Below are 18,551 nucleotides of genomic sequence, written 5' to 3'. Positions count from 1 at the left end.
CCTGTCGTCAAGCCCCGGGAACAGAAAACTTGTTCTCCATTTCTGACCCTGCAGCGCCCACGGGCGACGCCGAGCGCAGCCACCCCGCAGCCCCGCACCCCCAGGGCCCCACGCGCAGTTTTGGGGAGTGCCCGCGACCTGCGGAGGGCCCGGCCCCACGCCTCTGCGGGGCAGCCCCAGCACAGGCAGGGCGTCGCTTCGCAATTGCCCTTTCAGGCTTTATTTCCCCGCCATCGCCGGCACGGCCAGGCCCCCACTCCGAACCCCCGAGCCGAAGCACCCCCGCGGGTAGCCGGGCCCAGCCACCCGGAAAACAAGAAAACCAAAGAGGGAACAAGACAGAGAACGTGGGAAAAGGCAAGGAGAAGGACGCAGAAACAGAGAGCGCGCGCGAGGGATAGGGAGCAGGACAGAGAGATGGAGAAAGAAAGGAAAAAAAGACGGGAGGCAGAACCAAGGGAAAGAGAGACAAGGACGGGGAGCAGGACAAAGGGACGGAAGAGAAAAAAAAAATCGCGACGGGCTGCAGGACAGAGATGAAGGGATTAAATAGACACAGGGAGCACGACGGAAGGACAGAGAGAGACAAAAGGGACAAAGAGCAGGCCAGCATCGGAGGGGAAAAAACCAACTGCGATGGGCAGTGGGAGAGAGATACGGGAAAAGAAAAAAGTACTGAGGAACAGAAAAAAGAAAGAAGAGACAGCTAGCTGGACAGGGGGACACAGTTAGAAAGGACGGGAGGAGAATGGGGCAGAGAAAGACAGAAAAGATAGTGAAAGAAAGCAAGGCAGAGGGACAGCAAGGCGGGGCAGGGGGGAAGGGACAGGGGTCTGGACAGAGATGGAGAAATGAGCAACAGGGACAGAGGAAAAGAGACAGAAAGAGGGACAGGGAACATGGCAGAGAAGGACAAATCAGGACAGCAGCAGGACGCAGATAAAAAACTGGGATGGTCCTCAGGACAGAGAGGAATACGAATACGAGCAGGGAGCGGGACAAAGGGATACAGCGAGAAACGACGGGACAGGAAGCAAGACAGAGCGACAGACAAGAACAATGACAACGAGGAGGGGGGCGAGGAGGGGGTGGGGAATTTAGAAAGAGAGGTATCAGGAGCCCTGCAGAGAGAGGGAGGGCGAATAAAAAAGGGGCAGGAAGCAGCACAAAGGGTCAGAGAGAGCAAGAGATGAACAGGAAGGAGGACGGGGACAGTGAGATCCAGAATGACAAAAATAAACAGCAACAGCAAGCAAGACAAAGGGATAGAGAGAGAAAGTAGGAAGACGAGAGACAGGAAGGCAGGGACACAGAACAGCACGTACAGGCGCAGAGAGGAAAAGAACGCCAGGGAACGGGCCAGAGAAATTGGGAGGCGGAGAAAGAGGCGGATGCAGATCAGGACAAGGAGATGGAAAAGGAAAAAACAGCAACTGGCCGCAGGACAAAGATGGGGGGCCCCCGGGGGGGCCGGGGAAGAGGGAGAGGGAGCAGGACAAGAATGCAGAGAGAAAAAGGAAGGGGGGCAGTCGAACGAGAGAGAGAAAGGGGGAGAGGAAGAGGGAGCAGGACTAGAGAATAGCCAGAAGAGGAGAGGTACAGGGAAGCAAAAAAAAAAAAACACAAAAAAACAAAAACAAACAAAAAAAAAAACCCACAAAAAAAACCCCAAACGTCACAGCAGCATGGGAAAGCGAGGGGGCCAGGAGGGGGGGGGGGGAGGGGGGGGGAGGGGGGGACCGGGATGCACAAGAGGAGCGACAGGGCCCCGAGGGCCCAGGACTCACCACAGCTCTCGCTCTTGGAGCTGCCAGGAGACCTCACCACCTCAGACACTTCTTTCTCCTCCTCTCCTCCCTTGCTCTTCTGTAACTCCAGTCGCTTGGCTGTCCTCCACATAACAGAACACGCGAGTGTCTCACAGCTCTTACGAGATGAGGCCTCCTAGACACGTAGCCTCGCTCGCTCGCTACGTGGCCGTACCCCACTGCCGGTCATGCATACAGACCCTGGCAGTCTGACCTGATGTGGACTACGAGGAGGGATCCTTCCACACCCGGAGAGGCAGGCTCTCTCTTGCCTGCAGCAGGAGGCAGCTGCCAGCCAGTCGGCCTTCCGTTTCTTCTTCTCTACCTTTCTGTGGCCTCTGCAGCTTCAGCAGCTCCTGCCCACAGCCAGTAAGTGCTCCGCCTGTCCCTCTGCGCTCCCGCGCCGCGAGGAGAGGGAGGCCAGGCAGAGACAGCCCACGCAAGCCTGAGGCTGCTGCTTTCAACGGCATCCCCGGGGGACGAACGGACAACCGCACCCACAGCGTGGCCTCTGGGAGAGGGAAAGAGGCAGCAGTGACCATTATTACCGCAGCTCGACCCTGGCCGGAGCCCCCTCCTTCCGCAGGGGCTTCCGCAGACGCCGCTCGTTCCCCACGCCGCTGCTAGCGGCACCCACGTTGAAGGAGACTCGAGAACACCGCAGGGCCGGCTTGCTGCCCTCACGACAGGGCTCGGGGGCTGCCTGCGGCCACAGCACAGGCTTCAGGGGAGGGGCTGGAGCTGGGGGCAGCCGCACGGGCCGAGCGGGGCCGGGGGAGCTCTGGCGACTCGGGGAGGCACCCGCTGGCCGCGCCTGGGGGGTGCGCACCTCCGTCCCCTCTTCCCTTCTACCGGTGGCTCTCGGGGAACTCCCCGGCGCGGCGCTGCCCTGGACCGGCTCGCCTCCGGCGGACCGGGAGCCTGCCGCGGTGGCCGCTTCGCAGCTTCCCGTCCCGGCAGCCCCGGGCGGCCAGCGGGCAGGAGGCACCCCCGCCCTCGCCCTCGCCCCCGCCCCCGCCGGAGGGGATCGCTCGCCTCACCCGCGGTCCCGGCGCTCGCCCGCTGCCGCCGAGACCCGCGCCCTGCGCACCGCCACGCGGCTCCCGGGGACCGCGCATGCGCCGGAGGGGCCGGAGCCGGCGCGCGAACGCCGGGCTGCCCCACGCCGCGCAGAACGGCGCATGCGCCCGGGAGGCGCGTCCGCACGGCTGGTCGGGGAGCGGGCGCAGCGGGAAGCCCGCGGAAAACCACGCGAAACCGGCGACGCTCCTGAGTCTGACCCGGTCGGACTCCGGGGGCCGCGGCGGCGGCAGCGAGGACTACGCCGCGCCCGAGAGCCACGCTGCTGCCCGGCCGCCGAGTCCGCGAAAACTACAGCTCCCGGCATGCCCCGGGAGGCAGCCCGCCCTGCTGCCTGACACCGAGGGGACGCCGCTTCCGTTTCCGCCCACCCCCACGCCGACGCAGCCGTAATCCCCCCCGAGGCTGCGGGCAGCTCCGGCGCGCTCCCGCCGTCGGCTCCGGCACGAAGCGGCACCCCAGGCCCAGCTCCCGGCAGCGCCCGGAGCGGCTCCGCCCCGCTACCGCTCCGTATGTCCGACACGGACCCCGTCGTCCTCCTCGGGGCTTTCCCCGGGACCCGCCTGGCGATTGCGCAGCCCCGCCACGGGGCCCGGCCCCCCCCCCCTCGGCCCACGTGCTTCCAGCCCCCCTGTGAGCCCCCAGCCCCCCCCCCCGGCCTCGGCACAGGCGGCCCCCCACCTCCCCCGGGCCACCCCCGCCTGGGACTTTCGCGGTCCGAGGGGCGCCCAGCCCCGCTCACCTTCTCCCGAGGGGCAGCCGCAGCCCAGCCACCGCTCTGCTCCTGCCTGGGCTCCCGGCGGCCCCCCTTTTCCAGGGAGGGGCCGTCGCCATCAGCCTCACTGCCCGCACCTGGGGATCCTTCAGCTCCGTCCCGCAGCTGGAGCCCAGCAGGAACAGGGTCGGGGCATGGCCCGACCCCCCCAGCGCCTCACCTCCTCCTCCCCTGGGCTCCCTCACGGCCCCTCGCCCCGTGCAAAGGGAGCGCAAACGCAGCCCGGAGGGCAACGGGGACGGACGGCTAGTGTTCGTTCAGTCAGTCGCGCGCCTAACGAGTCCTGCGCTCCGGGGCCCCCCCGACGCTCCGCCTGCCCCTGAGACACCTCGGCAGTCGGTCCCAGAGCCACGCTCGTCGGTCTGTTGGGGAACGCGCGGTCGGTCGGTCGGCTGGCTCCTGGAGCAATGGGCTGCTGGGCAGAAGTGAAGGCTGCCAAAAACGAGAAGCAGGACGCTAGAAGAGAGGAGAAAAGCGGCAGCTGGCTGGACAGCAAGGGTGTAGCAAGAAAGCACGAGAAAGCAGGGAGCGGGTCCCAGAGAGAAGGACGGGGACAGGGAGCCCTACAGGGATGGAGGAAGAAGCGGCAGGGAGAGAGGAAGAGAGGCAGCACGAAGAGGGAGGGGGAGCGGCACGGAGACCAACAAAGGCGGCCGGCTGGGGAGCAGGATGGAGATACAGGAAAAACCTGGGACGGGCAGCATGACAGAGAGGGAGGAAAGCAGAACAGGGGCAGGGAGTTGGACCGAGAGAGATGGAGAAAGACAAAAAAGTGTCAAAGAACAGGGCACAGAAGGAAGAATGAAACAACAGGGTCAGGGAGCCCGGACAGCAAACGACGGAGGGAAGGCCTGGGGCGGGGGGGGGGGGGCGGGGTGGAACAACACAAACCAAATTGCATAGCTACATGCTACAGGGGAGAGAGGGAAAAATTAAGAAATAGGGACACGGAGCCAAAAAAAAAAGGGAGCTGGAAAGCAAAACGAATAGCAATGCATAGAGAAAGACGCGGCGGGGGGGGGGGGGGGAATTCTTAAATAGGGTCATTGGGGAGCCAGAGACAGTGACATAGAAAGGACAAAAGCGACAGGCTACAGGGTGGAAAGGGAGGAATTAATGAATAAGGACAGGGAGCTGCCCAGAGACAGAGAAAGGCAAAAGATCACATGGGCAACAGGACAGAGAGGGAGGAATTAAAAAACAGGAGCTGGACAGAGTGATGCAGAAAGAAAATTTCAAAAGCTCCAGGCTACAAAGGGGGGTGGGGAGCATGGGGCTGCTACTCCCTTTAGCCCCCTTCTGCAGATGCTTCCTTAAAACATGACTGAAATCAACAAAATGGGCAAAGTGATTTCTCTTCAAGTTGCTGGCCCTCAAAAGATTATCCTGCAAATGAATCCAACTACCAAAATCTCTTTGGATTATTCTTAGTTTTAGAGCATTTTTCCAAAGCTTTAACTGTGGTTCCCTGGTAGGTTATGTGATAAAAAGCTCATCCCCATGAACTGAATGAAGTGTCTGCATTGGCTCCTCCCTGGGCTGTGCCAGAGGACCCGAGCCCCACAGTCCAGGGCGACTCCCATCACAGCAAGCCAGCAGCAGCCGTTCTCCACATCATCTTACAGACTGCGGGGGGGGGTTACTGCTGAAGGGCTACCGGACTCAATATGGGATGCAGGGGAAGAGCACAGGCATCAAACAGAACTTACTATGGTATGTTTACTGGAGGAACTAAAGATGGGGACAGTGCAGTGTAAGAGTGGCTTGGGGAGGAACAAGCCTCAGAAAATAGAAGAATAAGGGGATAAAGGGCTCCATTCACATGTAAACAGGTTGCTGGTCAGAGGGTTGTCTGGCCACCCTTGTCCCTGATCGAGGGACGGGGGTGGGGGGTGGTGGTGCATTAAGGGCGAAGCAACAGGGGGAGTTGGTTACCAGAGGAAACAGGGGAGTCCAGGCCACAGGGCAGAGGATTTTGTGTGCACATGTGGGAGCATGTGCATGCATGCATACAAGTGAGGTCTCTACCAGCAAGTAGACTGGGGCTGCAGGCCTCAGGGGCTTATTATGTCCACATGCTAGTAACAGAGGAAACTGAGACAGGGGTCAGCTACGAGGTAGACCAAGTGTCTAAGCCAAGCTACTGAAGGGATCCACATTGTGCATGGCAACAAACTGGCAGAACAGAGGGACCTGGACAACCTCAAGAAATGGGCCCATATGAACCTCATGAGGTTCAACAAGGCCAAGTGCAAGGTCCTGCACATGGGTTGTTGCAACCACCGGTATCAATACAGTCTGGGGAATGAAGGGACTGAGAGCAGCCCTGCAGAGAAGGACTTGCGGGTACTGGTGGATGAAAAGCTGGACATGAGCTGGCAAAATGCACTTGCAACCCAGAAAGCCAACCGTATCTGGGCTGCATCAAAAGAAAGTTGGCTAGCAGGTCAAGGGAGGTGATTCTGCTCCTCTGCTCCACTCTGGTGAGACCCCACCCAGAGTCCTGCATCCATCTCTGGGGTCCTCAGCACAGGAAAGACATGGACCTGTTGGAGCGAGTCCAGAGGGAGGACACAAAAATGATCAGAAGGATGAACGTCCTCTTCTACAAGGAAAGGCTGAGAGAAGGCTCCAGGGAGACCTTATTGCGGCCTTCCAGTACTTAAAGGGGGCTTACAAGAAAGATGGGGACAGACTTTTTAGTAGGGCCTGTAGCAATAGCACAACAGGTTTAAGCTAAAAGAGGGTAGATTTAGACTAGATACAAGGAAGACTTTTTTTTACAGTTAGGGTGGTGAAACACTGGAACAGGTTTCCCAGAGAGGTTGTAGATGCCTCATCCCTGGAAACATTCAAGCTCAGGTTGGATGTGGCTCTGAGCAACCTGATCTAGTTGAAGATGCCCTCATTGCAGGGAGGTTGGACTAGATGACCTTTAAGGATCCCTTCCAACCCAAAACATTCTATGATTCTATGATTAACAACAAATGTATTATTTTAAACTTACCAGTATGCTATGACATCTTTGTTTCAGCTTTTCTTCTGCTAATACTTCTTACTAGCATCAGTCTAGTTTATCTATATTTGAAATTGTTGTACTGTTGGTAAGCTCTGCATTAATAATGCAGTAAGCATTTCAGAGCTAGCAGGTAACAGCTGGTTGTCAATCTCCTTTCCCTGCCAGCTACACTTTTACAATTCACAGAAATTGTTTTTCCACAAACCTATAGAACTTGTGCTGGCAGACTGCTGCCAGATTCCCACTGAGAAATCTCTCAAATGAGGCCACAGCATTGTGTGGAGTGAAAGAAAACAAAGATTCCAGAGTTCAGAATGGTAAACAGCAAGTGAACATCTGTGCCTGTGGTACCTGCCAGGGAAGTAAGTACTAGCCAATCTCCAAGTCCTTGTCTACCTTCCATGTAAGCACTCATCTATAGAAATGCCCTTGTTTTACATTACCTGCAGATATATGCAGCCGGTGCACAGCCGTGCATACTTCGGTTCTCAGCAGAATCAAGCCAGATTCTTTTAATTACTTTCCCTCCTGGGAACTTTCTTTACTCAGGTTTTTCCTAGGAGGCATCTGTATTCTGTCTGTAATGTAATTAAGATGCACTTGCTGTGCATCCGTATGGGTGGGCTGTAAGCATAGAAAACAAGTCTCACATTAGAAAGGTGAAATGAAATCTCCTGCTATTAACCATCATGCATTTGTTAGTACATAAAATATATTTAATTAAAACCAAAACATCAAACACTAGATTGATGAAGTTTCATGCAGCAGAGATCTCACTCGTGTCCTGGCTGCAGCAGACACCTGTCTGCACAAGGTGAACAGAACACACTTCTGGAGACCAAGAAATACTCTAGATGCTAATACTGTCAGAGCTCAAAATCTGAGCTCTCAACAGGCACATCTAAAGAATTTGGAGCAAAAGAAAGTCCTATGTGGTTCCTTCAGCTTCAGGGAGTCACAGTGGCAGACAGCCAAATGTGCAGTCAGTTGGATACAAGACCTTCAACTCATATAGCCAACAGTTACTGCAGGAAGAAAGATATAAATATGTCAGAGGAAGTTGTTCACAGATATAAGACTTCATGCATGGTTCCATGCAAGTTTCTTTATGCTGTTCCTTTACTTTTAACTCCATTACAAGGGATTCCAAACCCTCTATTTCCGAAGGTCTCATTCACTCGGTTTGATGCTTCTCTGGTATTTCATCCGTGTCTCTTGCATAAAGTTTCTGAAAGCTGGTTCTTCATGACTCTCCTCAGTAACTGCGGGGAGAAATCCACAGTTCAGCACTATTTCAGCACTTGTTCTACTTGCGTTACTGAAGAAAGCTAGAGTAAGGCTAGTCAGGCCAACACATAAAGTCTGTCTGATCTTCAACTTCATTACAAGGCAAAAGAAATAAGCGATCCTAAAAATCAATGGAACAGGGAAAGAATGAAGATTAAGTCTGCATGCTATATAAGAGAAAAATCACACACTGTAAGAACTTAGAATATTGCTCCAAGACCAGGAGTCACAGGAAAAGGGAAGAGAGCCAGGGCCAGAAACTGTAAGGCCAAAAAGATGATGAAACATATTGTGCGCTAATGAAGTTCAGAGTTCACTGCATGCTCCACGCATAACAAGTTGTCTGGTTTATGCATGTTATACACCTATTAAAAATAATTACTTTAATAGAAAATTTACAATTGAAATTTCACAAAGGTTAGAGAGTGATATCACTGGACTAAGCATTGCAGCTGGGCTTCTGCTACAGATTCGGACACCTAATGACTGAATGTTTGCTTGTTTTCTAGGCTCTCATTACAGTCAATCCTGTTAATAAAATACAGAGGGTATTTCCTGACTAGACAGGCAGCTTTCAGACTGGATCAGATCCCTCATTCCCTTACCTTCATGGTCAATGTCATCAGTATCACTCTGCCTCTCTTCTTCTTCGTCAAGAGTTCCTCGTGTTAGGATCAGCTCGGAGGGACCCATTGCAGAAGCATCATCAGACCCTTCAAGGGAACAGAAATGGCTATACACAAAACAGCATGCTAACAAGTAAGTTAGTGTGTGCCCTGACAATTTCTATTTGTACATAAACACAGCAATTAACACCTACTCTAAAGGGGCAGAAAGCTGCTTCTGGATTCCAAAGACATAGGACAGACTGCATCAGCACCATGCTCAACCTCATATAAGCAACAGTTCAAACAAGAGCAGAGCTTTCTCATATTCTAATTTGACTGTTTCACCTTTTCTAAATTATTTCATTACTTCTAGTATGTCCACTGCTTTATCTACACAGCAGGGTTTTTTCTCCTCATGGCTGTGACTCACACAGAAGAGCTAAGTCTGACACATCCCACAGGAACTAAAGCCCCACTCCACTAACATGAAGCTGCTTTCACGCTTTTGCTGTGAAGACAGAAAAGTACTATACGACTTCTCAAGGCAGAGTCTTCAGACAACTGCAGTAAACTTAACCTTCCTAGTAAGGTACCTGCGAGTGTGTTGCCCTGCACACAAACGCTGCCCATGTCCTTCCACAAGTGTTCCAGCTGCTCTCTCTTTTGTTTATTTTGAGCTTTCTCCTGTAGGTACAAAGTTACATGTGAATTCTGCGTATATTTAAAACATCAGTAGAAGAGTAATCTCACCCAGTACTGGCAGTCTGTCCTCCAGCCAGAAAGAGGACGTCAATAAGCAGGTCTTACATTACAACTAAGGTTACAGAGAACTTAGGGATAAACATGGAAAGCAACCTCCAGCACGATGGACTTCCAAAACATTTTCAGCAGCATCAGGAAGCCAAACTCAGTGGAGTTGTGCCTGCAGAGAACTTTCCTTTGGACAGCCAGAACTGAAGGTGAGCAGAGCTACTGATTTTGGTACTGCAATTCAGTCTTCATTTTTAATTGTCTAAGTCAAAACAGTACACGTCACTGGTGCGGAAAGATACAGCGATATTCTCAACAAATCACTTTGGAAAGTTATTTTTAAAAAAGTCTCTATCCTTCTGAATGGAAGATATAAAAATCTTTCCCAATCATTTTCTCACAATTTGCCCAAATAAATTATTAGCACTAAAACACTGAGCAACATCTGTTTTACAAAACATCTTTATTTTTGTGAAGATATGCTCCACCAAATCTAGTAAAAAAAGACAGATGGCGAGCTTCAGGACAGGAGTTTTTCCACAATAAGTATGATCAGTAAATTAAATGTTAGACCCTCCCACCATAGAGGCAATTGTGTGCATAAAAGTGACCCCAAGATACACTGCCCAGGTATACAATAGTTAAAAATACTTACCAGTGTTTTTCTCAGGCGCTCATATTCTGGACGGTATTCTCTGAAAAGATAAATAAAGAGACTGTATTCAGTCTTAACTAAAATTAAGTAAGGTCATCTTGGAGGCTTGTTTCTACCCCAGAAAGATTTTTCTCTAGGCTTTCATGTTTGAGAGACATTTCAGAAAGACTTAATGGTACTTTTTACTCAGATTTGGATTCTGAAACCAATGGATGCAAAGTAAGTGAACATGTCATTAAAATAGTAAACCCTTCTCACACTGTCTCGTTGGATAAGAAATTAAACCAGCTTGACTGAGGGAGTCATTTCACTGTCATACCTAATCAGCTCATCTATCACTCTCCTCTTATCACAGACATGACTTTCTCTGCCAGTACTTGTGCCTCCTAAGACAGTTCAATTGGATCTCGTACAAAAAGACTGTTCACAGACTTCCAAACTATTGTACTATGGGATCTTTGAAATATTTCTTTAAGGAAGTAAGGATAAAGTGGATGTGGATACCCACTTCTTAGAATCATAGAATGGTCTGGGTTGGAAGGGACCTTCAAAGATCATCTGGTCTAACCTCCCTTGCCACAGGAAGAGACATCTTTCACTACATCAGGTTGCTCAAAGTCCCGTGCAACCTGACCTTGAACGCTTCCAGGGATGAGGCATCCACAGCTTCTCTGGGCAACCTGCTCCAGTGTCTCACCACCCTCACCATAAAAATTTCTTCCTTATGCCCAATCTAAACCTACCCTCTTTCAGTTTAAAACCATCACCCCTTGTCCTGTCACTACAGGCCCTATCAAAAACTGTCTCTCTGTCTCTCTTATAAGCCCCCTTCACATACTGAAAGGCTGTAATAAGGTCTCCCCAGAGCCTTCCCTTCTCCAGGCTGAACAACCCCAACTCTCTCAGCCTTTTTTCATAGGAGGAGCGTTCCGGTCCTCCGATTGTTTTCGTGGCCCTCCTCTGGACCCACTCTAACAGGTCCACGTCGTTCTTGTACCATGGCCCCCAGAGCTGAACACAGTGCTCCAGGTGGGGTACCATGAGAGGAGAGAAGAAAGGGAGAATCCCCTCCCTCGATCTGCTGGCCACACTTCTTTTGATGCGGCACAGGATATGACTGCCTTTCTGGGCTGCAATAGCACATTGGCGGCTTACGTGAAACATTTAACTAGGGTTTCATTATGTAGGCAGTGTATCCCAGAATAATTGTTAGGTTATGTATAAAACTCCTCAGCACCTCCAAAGAGCACAAAGAGACATTTGGGAGGGAGGGGAAAGCACAAATAATACTCTGCCCAGATACTCCCAGGCCCATCACAGAGAGCCATCGAACCATCAAAGACACATCCCAACAAGCCCAGAAGAACACAAGGACAAGGTGGCAGGCAGGGAATCCAAATTAAGGACTCGGAATAAGGGATACCTTATCCCAGCTACTCCCAGGGCTGTCCCAGGAGAGCCATCAGCCCCATGGTCCAGGCATGAAACCCATCACCATGCCTCATTGGGAGCGCTCTGGATCACCTTGTGAGCACAGAAGGGTGGCTGCCTAGGGGTGCGGGACACATTATGGGATGCAGGGAAAAAGCATTTCGGGATAGCACAGGATTTATTACAGGATGTTCAGGGGAGGAACCAAAGGTGGGAAAAGGGAGGGATTTAGGAGATTTGGGGAGGAACAAGCATGGGAAATAAAGGGATAAGGGAATAAAAGTGTCTATTTGCATGTAAGCAAAGACTAGGTAGTATGCAGACCTGGGGGCATGACCAGGCCAGACTAATCAGACCTGGGAGCATGAAGCTGTAGCAGCCTCTCTCCAGCTATCCAATCCAGCATGATATATTTTCCTCCAACAATAATCTATGGTCTGGTTTAGGTATTTCCAAGTAATCCAAGTTACCAGGTTTGCTTTTTAATGTTATAGAGCAGCCTGGCAGTATTTCATGGGGAGGAATCCAGTAAGGAGCAAATTCTCAAAGAATTACTGAATTTCAACTTGCTTATCTATTCAGTCTGCCAAACTGATCTGTTAGCTTCCTGAGGACAATTCAAACCTTGATCATTGTATGGAATCAGAGGAAAAAAAACGACTTCATGGATTTGCTGGCACAGATAGCTTTTACTTTTTCACTGAACAGTTAGCACAAAAATTCACCACTGAATAGTTCCTTCTGACTGCTGCTTCTTATGCTGACTCTTGCACTTAAGTTTATTAGAAACCCTAGACCACCTTGGCTGTGAAAAGTGTGCAGTCCTTCAAATCAAAGGAGTGGGCTCATGAATCAGTAACTTCAAGTATTCATTGGGTCATGGACCAAAGGTTATGACCTTACCTCTCATATTCATCTACAGCTTTAGAAAGCTGAACAAAAAAATCATCCAGTCCTGTGCCGAGCACAGCAGAAACACCAACCACCTATAAAAGAAAACCATACACCAGAACTGAAGAGTAACTGAACCAAGTTTTTAGGTAACCGATGGATGATCAGAGCTGGAAAGACTAAGCAGTATCTTTAAAAAAACAAAACCAAGAAACCACCTAAACTGGAAAAAAAAAGAGGGATCTGATGATACCCATTTAATCATCACAGTAGCATAAGAGTATGCAGTAAAACTCCCGTTTTTGTCATTCCTACTTTCAACCTCTTTCTCCACCTGTTAATGTTTGCTACCTCTGGTTTTTGGTTGGGTTTTTTTTGTTTGTTTGTTTCAGGTTTTTTTCTTCCTTCCTTTCTCTCTCTTGTTTAACTCAGGAACCTGGGTTTTCCTGTCTGTTTTACAAATTTTACTGGGGGAGGTAGGGGGAGAGCAACCATTAAAAAAAAAAAACCTGACTCTGCACCCATCTTTGTACTTCCAATCTCAATATGCCACAAAAAACATAGTTAAGACATTACAATGCCTAAACATAATGAACAAGAGAGGGCAAATCAAAAGAAAGATCAAGTTCTTCTTCTGTTTACTTGGTTATTGTTAATAATCCAAGTTCTCATTCTGAACCTAGTATTATAAGTGGTTACTATGACTGCTGCAATATCAGTGGACTAGAATTAAAGAGCAAAATAGACCACAAGAACTGACATTTTGCCTCTGAAGTTCTGCCTACTTGTATTTGTATTTAGCTGAAGCACATTTTAAAAGGTACCCAATCCAACCCCCAGAACAGCAAAAAGATGGAGAATTTAATCAGTTACTATGGCAATACATTCAAAATGTACATCTGCTTTCTAATTTGAACTTGTCTGTCATTACACTTTTGGCCATTTGTTCTGCTTTTATTAAATCAATTATCTAAAAATACCTTTAATTAAGACTATTACTAGCCAGTACTTGGTGACCCTTAAGAATCTTACATCCTCTAATGAAAATTCTCCCTCTTTTTCATAAGCAAGACAGTCTTAAGTACTCACTTTCAAATGGAAGACTTTTTCCAACAGAGCCTTGCATTTTATCAATAGTACAGTAAATATGCAGACAATCAAGCATTCCAAAGGATTTTAAGCATTAGTCTAGGCGCTGTGCCGATATATATTAATATTTATACTTTCATTGCACTGAAATACAAGCTGCCTTCTACTGTATAATCCTCTGCATATGTCCCGCTCTCCACTCTACTATTCTAATATACATGACGTGCATATAAACAGTTGATTAGCAAATAAGGACTAGGAAGTACTTTAGTCCTGTATACGGCACCATTACAAAGACTGTATATTGTTTCACATAGGGCACTTACAATATTTTTGTTTTGGCTAAATTACCATTATCTATATGAATGGAATCACTTATTTATTTTCATTGCCTTTCTTGTAATATCCATAAAGCCATTTGCTTGCTTTTTCTTAAGTAAAAGCTGATGAAAAACACAATTAGCTGAACCCTTTTAGCACAGACTATGGGACCATTAACATCCTCCAATGTATAGTGTTTTCAGAGAAACGGAATGGGTTTGTCCTCTGGTAAGTGGGGAAAAAACCCAACACTTTTTCTTGCATCAGCAAATATGCAGGATTTTGTTTGTTTGTTTTTGAGATTCTTTCCCTTCTTCCTACATAGTAAATTGCCCAACTGTACTTGACACTTTCAGAACAAGGAAAATTATCTCACATAGGAAACACTGCAACACAGAACATTACCTCTTACCAGCCTATCTTAGCTTTCTTCTGATGATTAATCACAATTCAGTATTAAATGATTCAGGCTGCCACTCGGTGTGACAAGCAACTAAAGTTACTTTATGTTCAAACCAGCAAATCCTCACCCCCAGTGCAAGGCTCATCAACAGATTCCAGTTCAACAGGGCAGTGCAAAGCCCTTTTACAGGACAGAATGGCTGAGGTTGGAAGACACCTCTGGAGATCATCTAGTCCAACCTCTCCTGCTCAAAAAGCAGGATTAACTAGAACAAGTTGCTCAAGATCCTGTCTGAGTGTGTTTTGAGTATCTCCAAGGATGGAGACTCCACAGTTTCTCTGGACCATCCATTCCAGTGCTCAATCAGTAAAATTACAGTTAATTCTTTTTTCCTCTTCTGTAGTTTCCTGTATTTCACTTCATGTCTATTGCCTCTTGTCCTTTCACTGGGCACCACTGAAAACAGCCTACCTTTGTCTTCCTTACATCCTCCTATCAGGTGTTTATACACATCAATAATATCCTCCTTCAACTTTCTCTTCTCCAGGCTTTTATGAGAGCTAGTAAAAAAAGGAAGATTCTTACCTTCAGTGAACTGTAAAATTCATCCAACACTAAACTCATAGAACGAGTCAGGTTACTGACATAGGATGTCTCTTGGTTCAAGGCATCCTGAAAAGTCTCAAAGTCCTGCATCCATTCTACTGCAAAACTGTGGTCAATTATGTCAGTCTGGAAGGAGAAGAAAAAATTTTTGTAAGTAATAATGATGAATTCTTAGCCTTAGGCTGTTAAGTGGACAAATAAAAAATTTCCATTTTAAACTTACTTTCAAAATGCTGATCTTTTCAAAATATTCAGCCCTGCTCTGAAGATTTCCAAGCTCTGTTTTTATCAGACCAACTACGTGAATACAGCAAGAGAAGACAAACAACCACTATCCCAGTTTTAAGAAGGCATGTTTAAGGAAACAATTGCAAGTCTAAAGGCTTTTATGGTTTACTGGAAAGGGGCATCCAAAAACTGCATACTGTACAAGAAAGTTTAAGTTGTAAATATTAGATCATATGATTGAGGCCAGACACGAACAGTCCTCATTGAAGATCCCATCCTTTCTTGATTGGCTTGTGGGTCAGGGGGGAGAGGGAGCCATTTCCACATTGGGTAACAGCCTACAGGATCTTTATAAAAAGTGAGCTGTGCTCTGACCTGAAGAAGTTATAATCTAAACTCAGTGCAAGACGATGGACACAAACAGGTGAGATGGTTCCATAATTTTACATGGATCAGTATGCAAACAGTCTATTAAATAGTTTTATAAACATAGCTTACCACATGTATATCCACTATTATCACAACATGAGGTGTCTAGAACTCTGATATATTTCATTTGCCAGCACCAATGGGAAGGAAGAAAATAGATGAAGAAAGTATTGCTTAGCATTACTCAAGAGATTTGAGACAGAACTGACTCCATCAAGGGTCAAAGCCTGACTATTTAGAGTTAGCTTGATTAAGTTCTATAAATAAAATTAAATCAACTCTAGAAATTACATTTTCTTTCCTCTGCAAATGTTAACATTCCTTAAATCTATGTGTTTCTCACTGCACATATATCAGTTCCTTGGGATTCTTCCATTCTTATCAAGAGTCAATTTTAAAATGCTTGTCAAAAATTCCTCAAATGCTGCTGCCCTTAATTTTTACCAAAGGCTGAACATCAGATCAAAATGAAGTTTAAAGTTATGAATCCTAAGCCTTGGGCCCACCTCTCCTTACATATACTAAGGAAGTCCTATTTCTTTCAGTCTTAAGAGAGAATGATTTTCCTATCTCATGCCTTTTCATAGAGAAAAAGCTTAACAGCTTATTCTAGAATTACTGTCTTGAGTTAGAAAGAAAACAGTGTACAAAAACTTGCTAAGTAAGCAAGCAGATATCAAAGACATGCATGATTTGGGTCACTGGGAAGATGTGTGTAGTTGGAGTACATCAGACACTAATCCTACTCGGCTGGCGTGAGGTAAAATTTCACATTCAAAGCATGGGTTTTCTAGAGGAAGTGTATGGGATATACGTGTGTGCACACGCAAAGCTTGCTATGCTGGGGAGCAATTCCTTGAATACAAAGGATGTCTGTGGGGAAAAGGAAGAGTACGCGCACCAAAAATCTAATGGGATTCTTTTAATATGTGAAATTGTTATGTTTAAAGAGTCAGCTAGCTGTTAAGTTCAAAAGCACTCCTTTAAGGCTACAAGTACCTTACACAACAGTGAAGGTGTATCCTTAGGCTAGTCAGTATCTGTGTTCTGGCAAATATGGCATATTTTTAGTGTCACAGATCAGGACCAAACACTTTTTATTAAGTTTTGCTTGCTACAATACATGGGATTCTTTCTTCAAAACAGGCAGGTGTTACACAATTCCCACTGTGAGTCATCAGTCTGCTGCTGAGTAGAAATAATTAATGATTAAGACAATTGTTCTGAGGAAGCAGGGGACTGTAAGACCAGGTTCAGTAATGAACTTACCCTTACGTTACAAAGTTAAGTTCCCTTATAGCCTAGGGTTAAGGTGCAAAACATTTTTCAAACTGTTAGTATCATCTCCAACTTGAATGTTTGGGTGTAACTGTCCATCCCTGATTCTTCTTGTGCATTTATATACCAGATTAAAGACCACTTTTAGATTCAGTTTTCAGCCTGCAGCTCCCTCCCAGCCTCTCTTTTCTAGAAAATCTATTATTGTGATAAGACAAAAACAGTACAGCCAAGCAAGCTAAACAGAACAATGTTCCACTAGGACATAGAAACCATAGCTTTAACTTACTTTGTTCATGACAACAATGAAAGGTAGCTTTGTCTTGTACAGGATACTGGGGCAGGAGGTGGGGGACAAAAAAAAAAAAAAACACCACAAAAAACCATTAAAAATTAATTTAAATCTCACTAGAATAGAAAACAAGTTAAGCATAAGGCAGACAAGACTTGTGCAAAACTGAATACATTTGACTTCAAAGATAAGTATTTTCCTCCACATCAACTAGAATGTAATTTTCACCCAAATCCTGCTTACCATAGTTGAACAAAATATGCCCTCCCAAGATGTAAGCGCCCATCTGTAAGATATAAAATCTCCTTCTACGCACCCAGTTGATTTTGATTACTATTTCCTATGACTCTCAGATCCAAGTTTTTAACTCTCTCCGCATTTTCTAGTTATTTTGACTCAAACCTTAGGTTCTGAGGTATTTGTGAACTGAGCAATGAATTCAAACAACTCAAAACATCTATAAAGCAAAACTACATTGAAACATGAGCTTACATATTCATTTCACTGTATATATTCTAGCATCTTTTGCTCAACACTAGTGTCAGAAAATGCAGCATGTAATAAGACACATTTTGCATACTCCTATCACAGTGATATAGCTTTTGACCTTGGTACAAGGATTGATAGGTTTTTTGAAAACCTTTTACCAACATTTATCATGAATTATGACAGCTCTAGATATGTTGATCCTTACATAGGTATTTAGTCCCTGGTTTAACATGAAAGAAAACAGATAAATCCAAGTACAAGGAAAAAGACAATAAATCAAGAACTCCATGCTATGCTGAGCTCCAAACAAATCTTGAAGAATCACTGAAAGTATCAATAACATTAAAAAAATAGAATAAAATATTACGTGTTTACAAGAAGAAGCTTAAACTAGGCTATCTTGATACATCTTAGATAAATGATTTTATAAGCAACAGGCAATGTGTTAGATCTCATGTAACTAGCGGTTATCACACTAATGTCTCATGGATTATTTAATGCTTTCAGTGGGAGCTTTGACCCAATGACCTCCAGATGCCCACTGACACCTAAACTATTTTGCTTATCCAATGTGAAAACTACTAAGAGAATAACCAAAACAGCATTACGTGGATATGAGGCATCATCAATGTGCAGTTGCAGCCCAGAAAGCCCACTGTATCCCGGTCTGCATCAAAAGAAGTGTGGCCAGCAGATCGAGGGAGGGGATTCTGCCCCTCTGTCCCACTCTCGTGAGACCCCACTGGAGCACTGCATTCAGCTCTGGGGCCCACGGTACAAGAAGGACATGGACCTGTTAGAGTGGGTCCAAAGGAGGGCCACGAAAACAGAGGACTGGAACACCTCTCCTATGAAGAAAGGCTGAGAGAGTTGGGGTTGTTCAGCCTGGAGAAGGGAAGGCTCCAGGCAGACCTTATTGCGGCCTTTCAGTATATGAAGGGGGCTTATAAGAGAAACAGAGAGACAGTTTTTGATAGGGCCTCTAGTGATGGGACAAGGGGCGGCAGTTTTAAACTGAAAGAAGGTAGGTTTAGACTGGACATAAGGAAGAAATTTTTTATGAGGATGGCAAGACACTGGAGCAGGTTGCCCAGAGAAGCTGTGGATGCCCA

At 47.1% G+C, this 18,551-nt stretch overlaps 1 protein-coding gene across 12 annotated transcripts in view; it reads right to left on the bottom strand.

Annotated features, from left to right (window-relative positions):
• Positions 1 to 18,551, bottom strand: part of LOC115350692 (GPN-loop GTPase 1-like) — a 28,354-nt gene that overhangs the window by 4,642 nt on the left and 5,161 nt on the right. For 11 of the 12 annotated variants that reach the window (XM_041128701.1, XM_041128702.1, XM_041128703.1 and 8 more), the window contains 9 exons: positions 16,948 to 16,993; positions 14,703 to 14,849; positions 12,317 to 12,399; positions 9,983 to 10,022; positions 9,171 to 9,261; positions 8,575 to 8,682; positions 7,126 to 7,944; positions 3,631 to 4,119; positions 1,788 to 2,319 (listed from right to left, as the gene is read on the bottom strand). In XM_041128701.1, the coding sequence (XP_040984635.1) occupies positions 7,853 to 7,944; positions 8,575 to 8,682; positions 9,171 to 9,261; positions 9,983 to 10,022; positions 12,317 to 12,399; positions 14,703 to 14,849; positions 16,948 to 16,993 (607 nt within the window). In that variant the 3' untranslated portion in view covers positions 1,788 to 2,319; positions 3,631 to 4,119; positions 7,126 to 7,852. The remainder of the gene's footprint in view (positions 1 to 1,787; positions 2,320 to 3,630; positions 4,120 to 7,125; positions 7,945 to 8,574; positions 8,683 to 9,170; positions 9,262 to 9,982; positions 10,023 to 12,316; positions 12,400 to 14,702; positions 14,850 to 16,947; positions 16,994 to 18,551) is intronic. The other variant, XM_030036542.2, reaches the window with a different exon arrangement.

The sequence above is a fragment of the Aquila chrysaetos genome, chromosome 14, assembly GCF_900496995.4.
Source record: "Aquila chrysaetos chrysaetos chromosome 14, bAquChr1.4, whole genome shotgun sequence".
NCBI classification, from domain to species: domain Eukaryota; kingdom Metazoa; phylum Chordata; class Aves; order Accipitriformes; family Accipitridae; genus Aquila; species Aquila chrysaetos.
The sequence above is the reverse complement of the archived record's forward strand: the minus strand, read 5'-3'. Positions and strand labels throughout refer to the sequence as shown.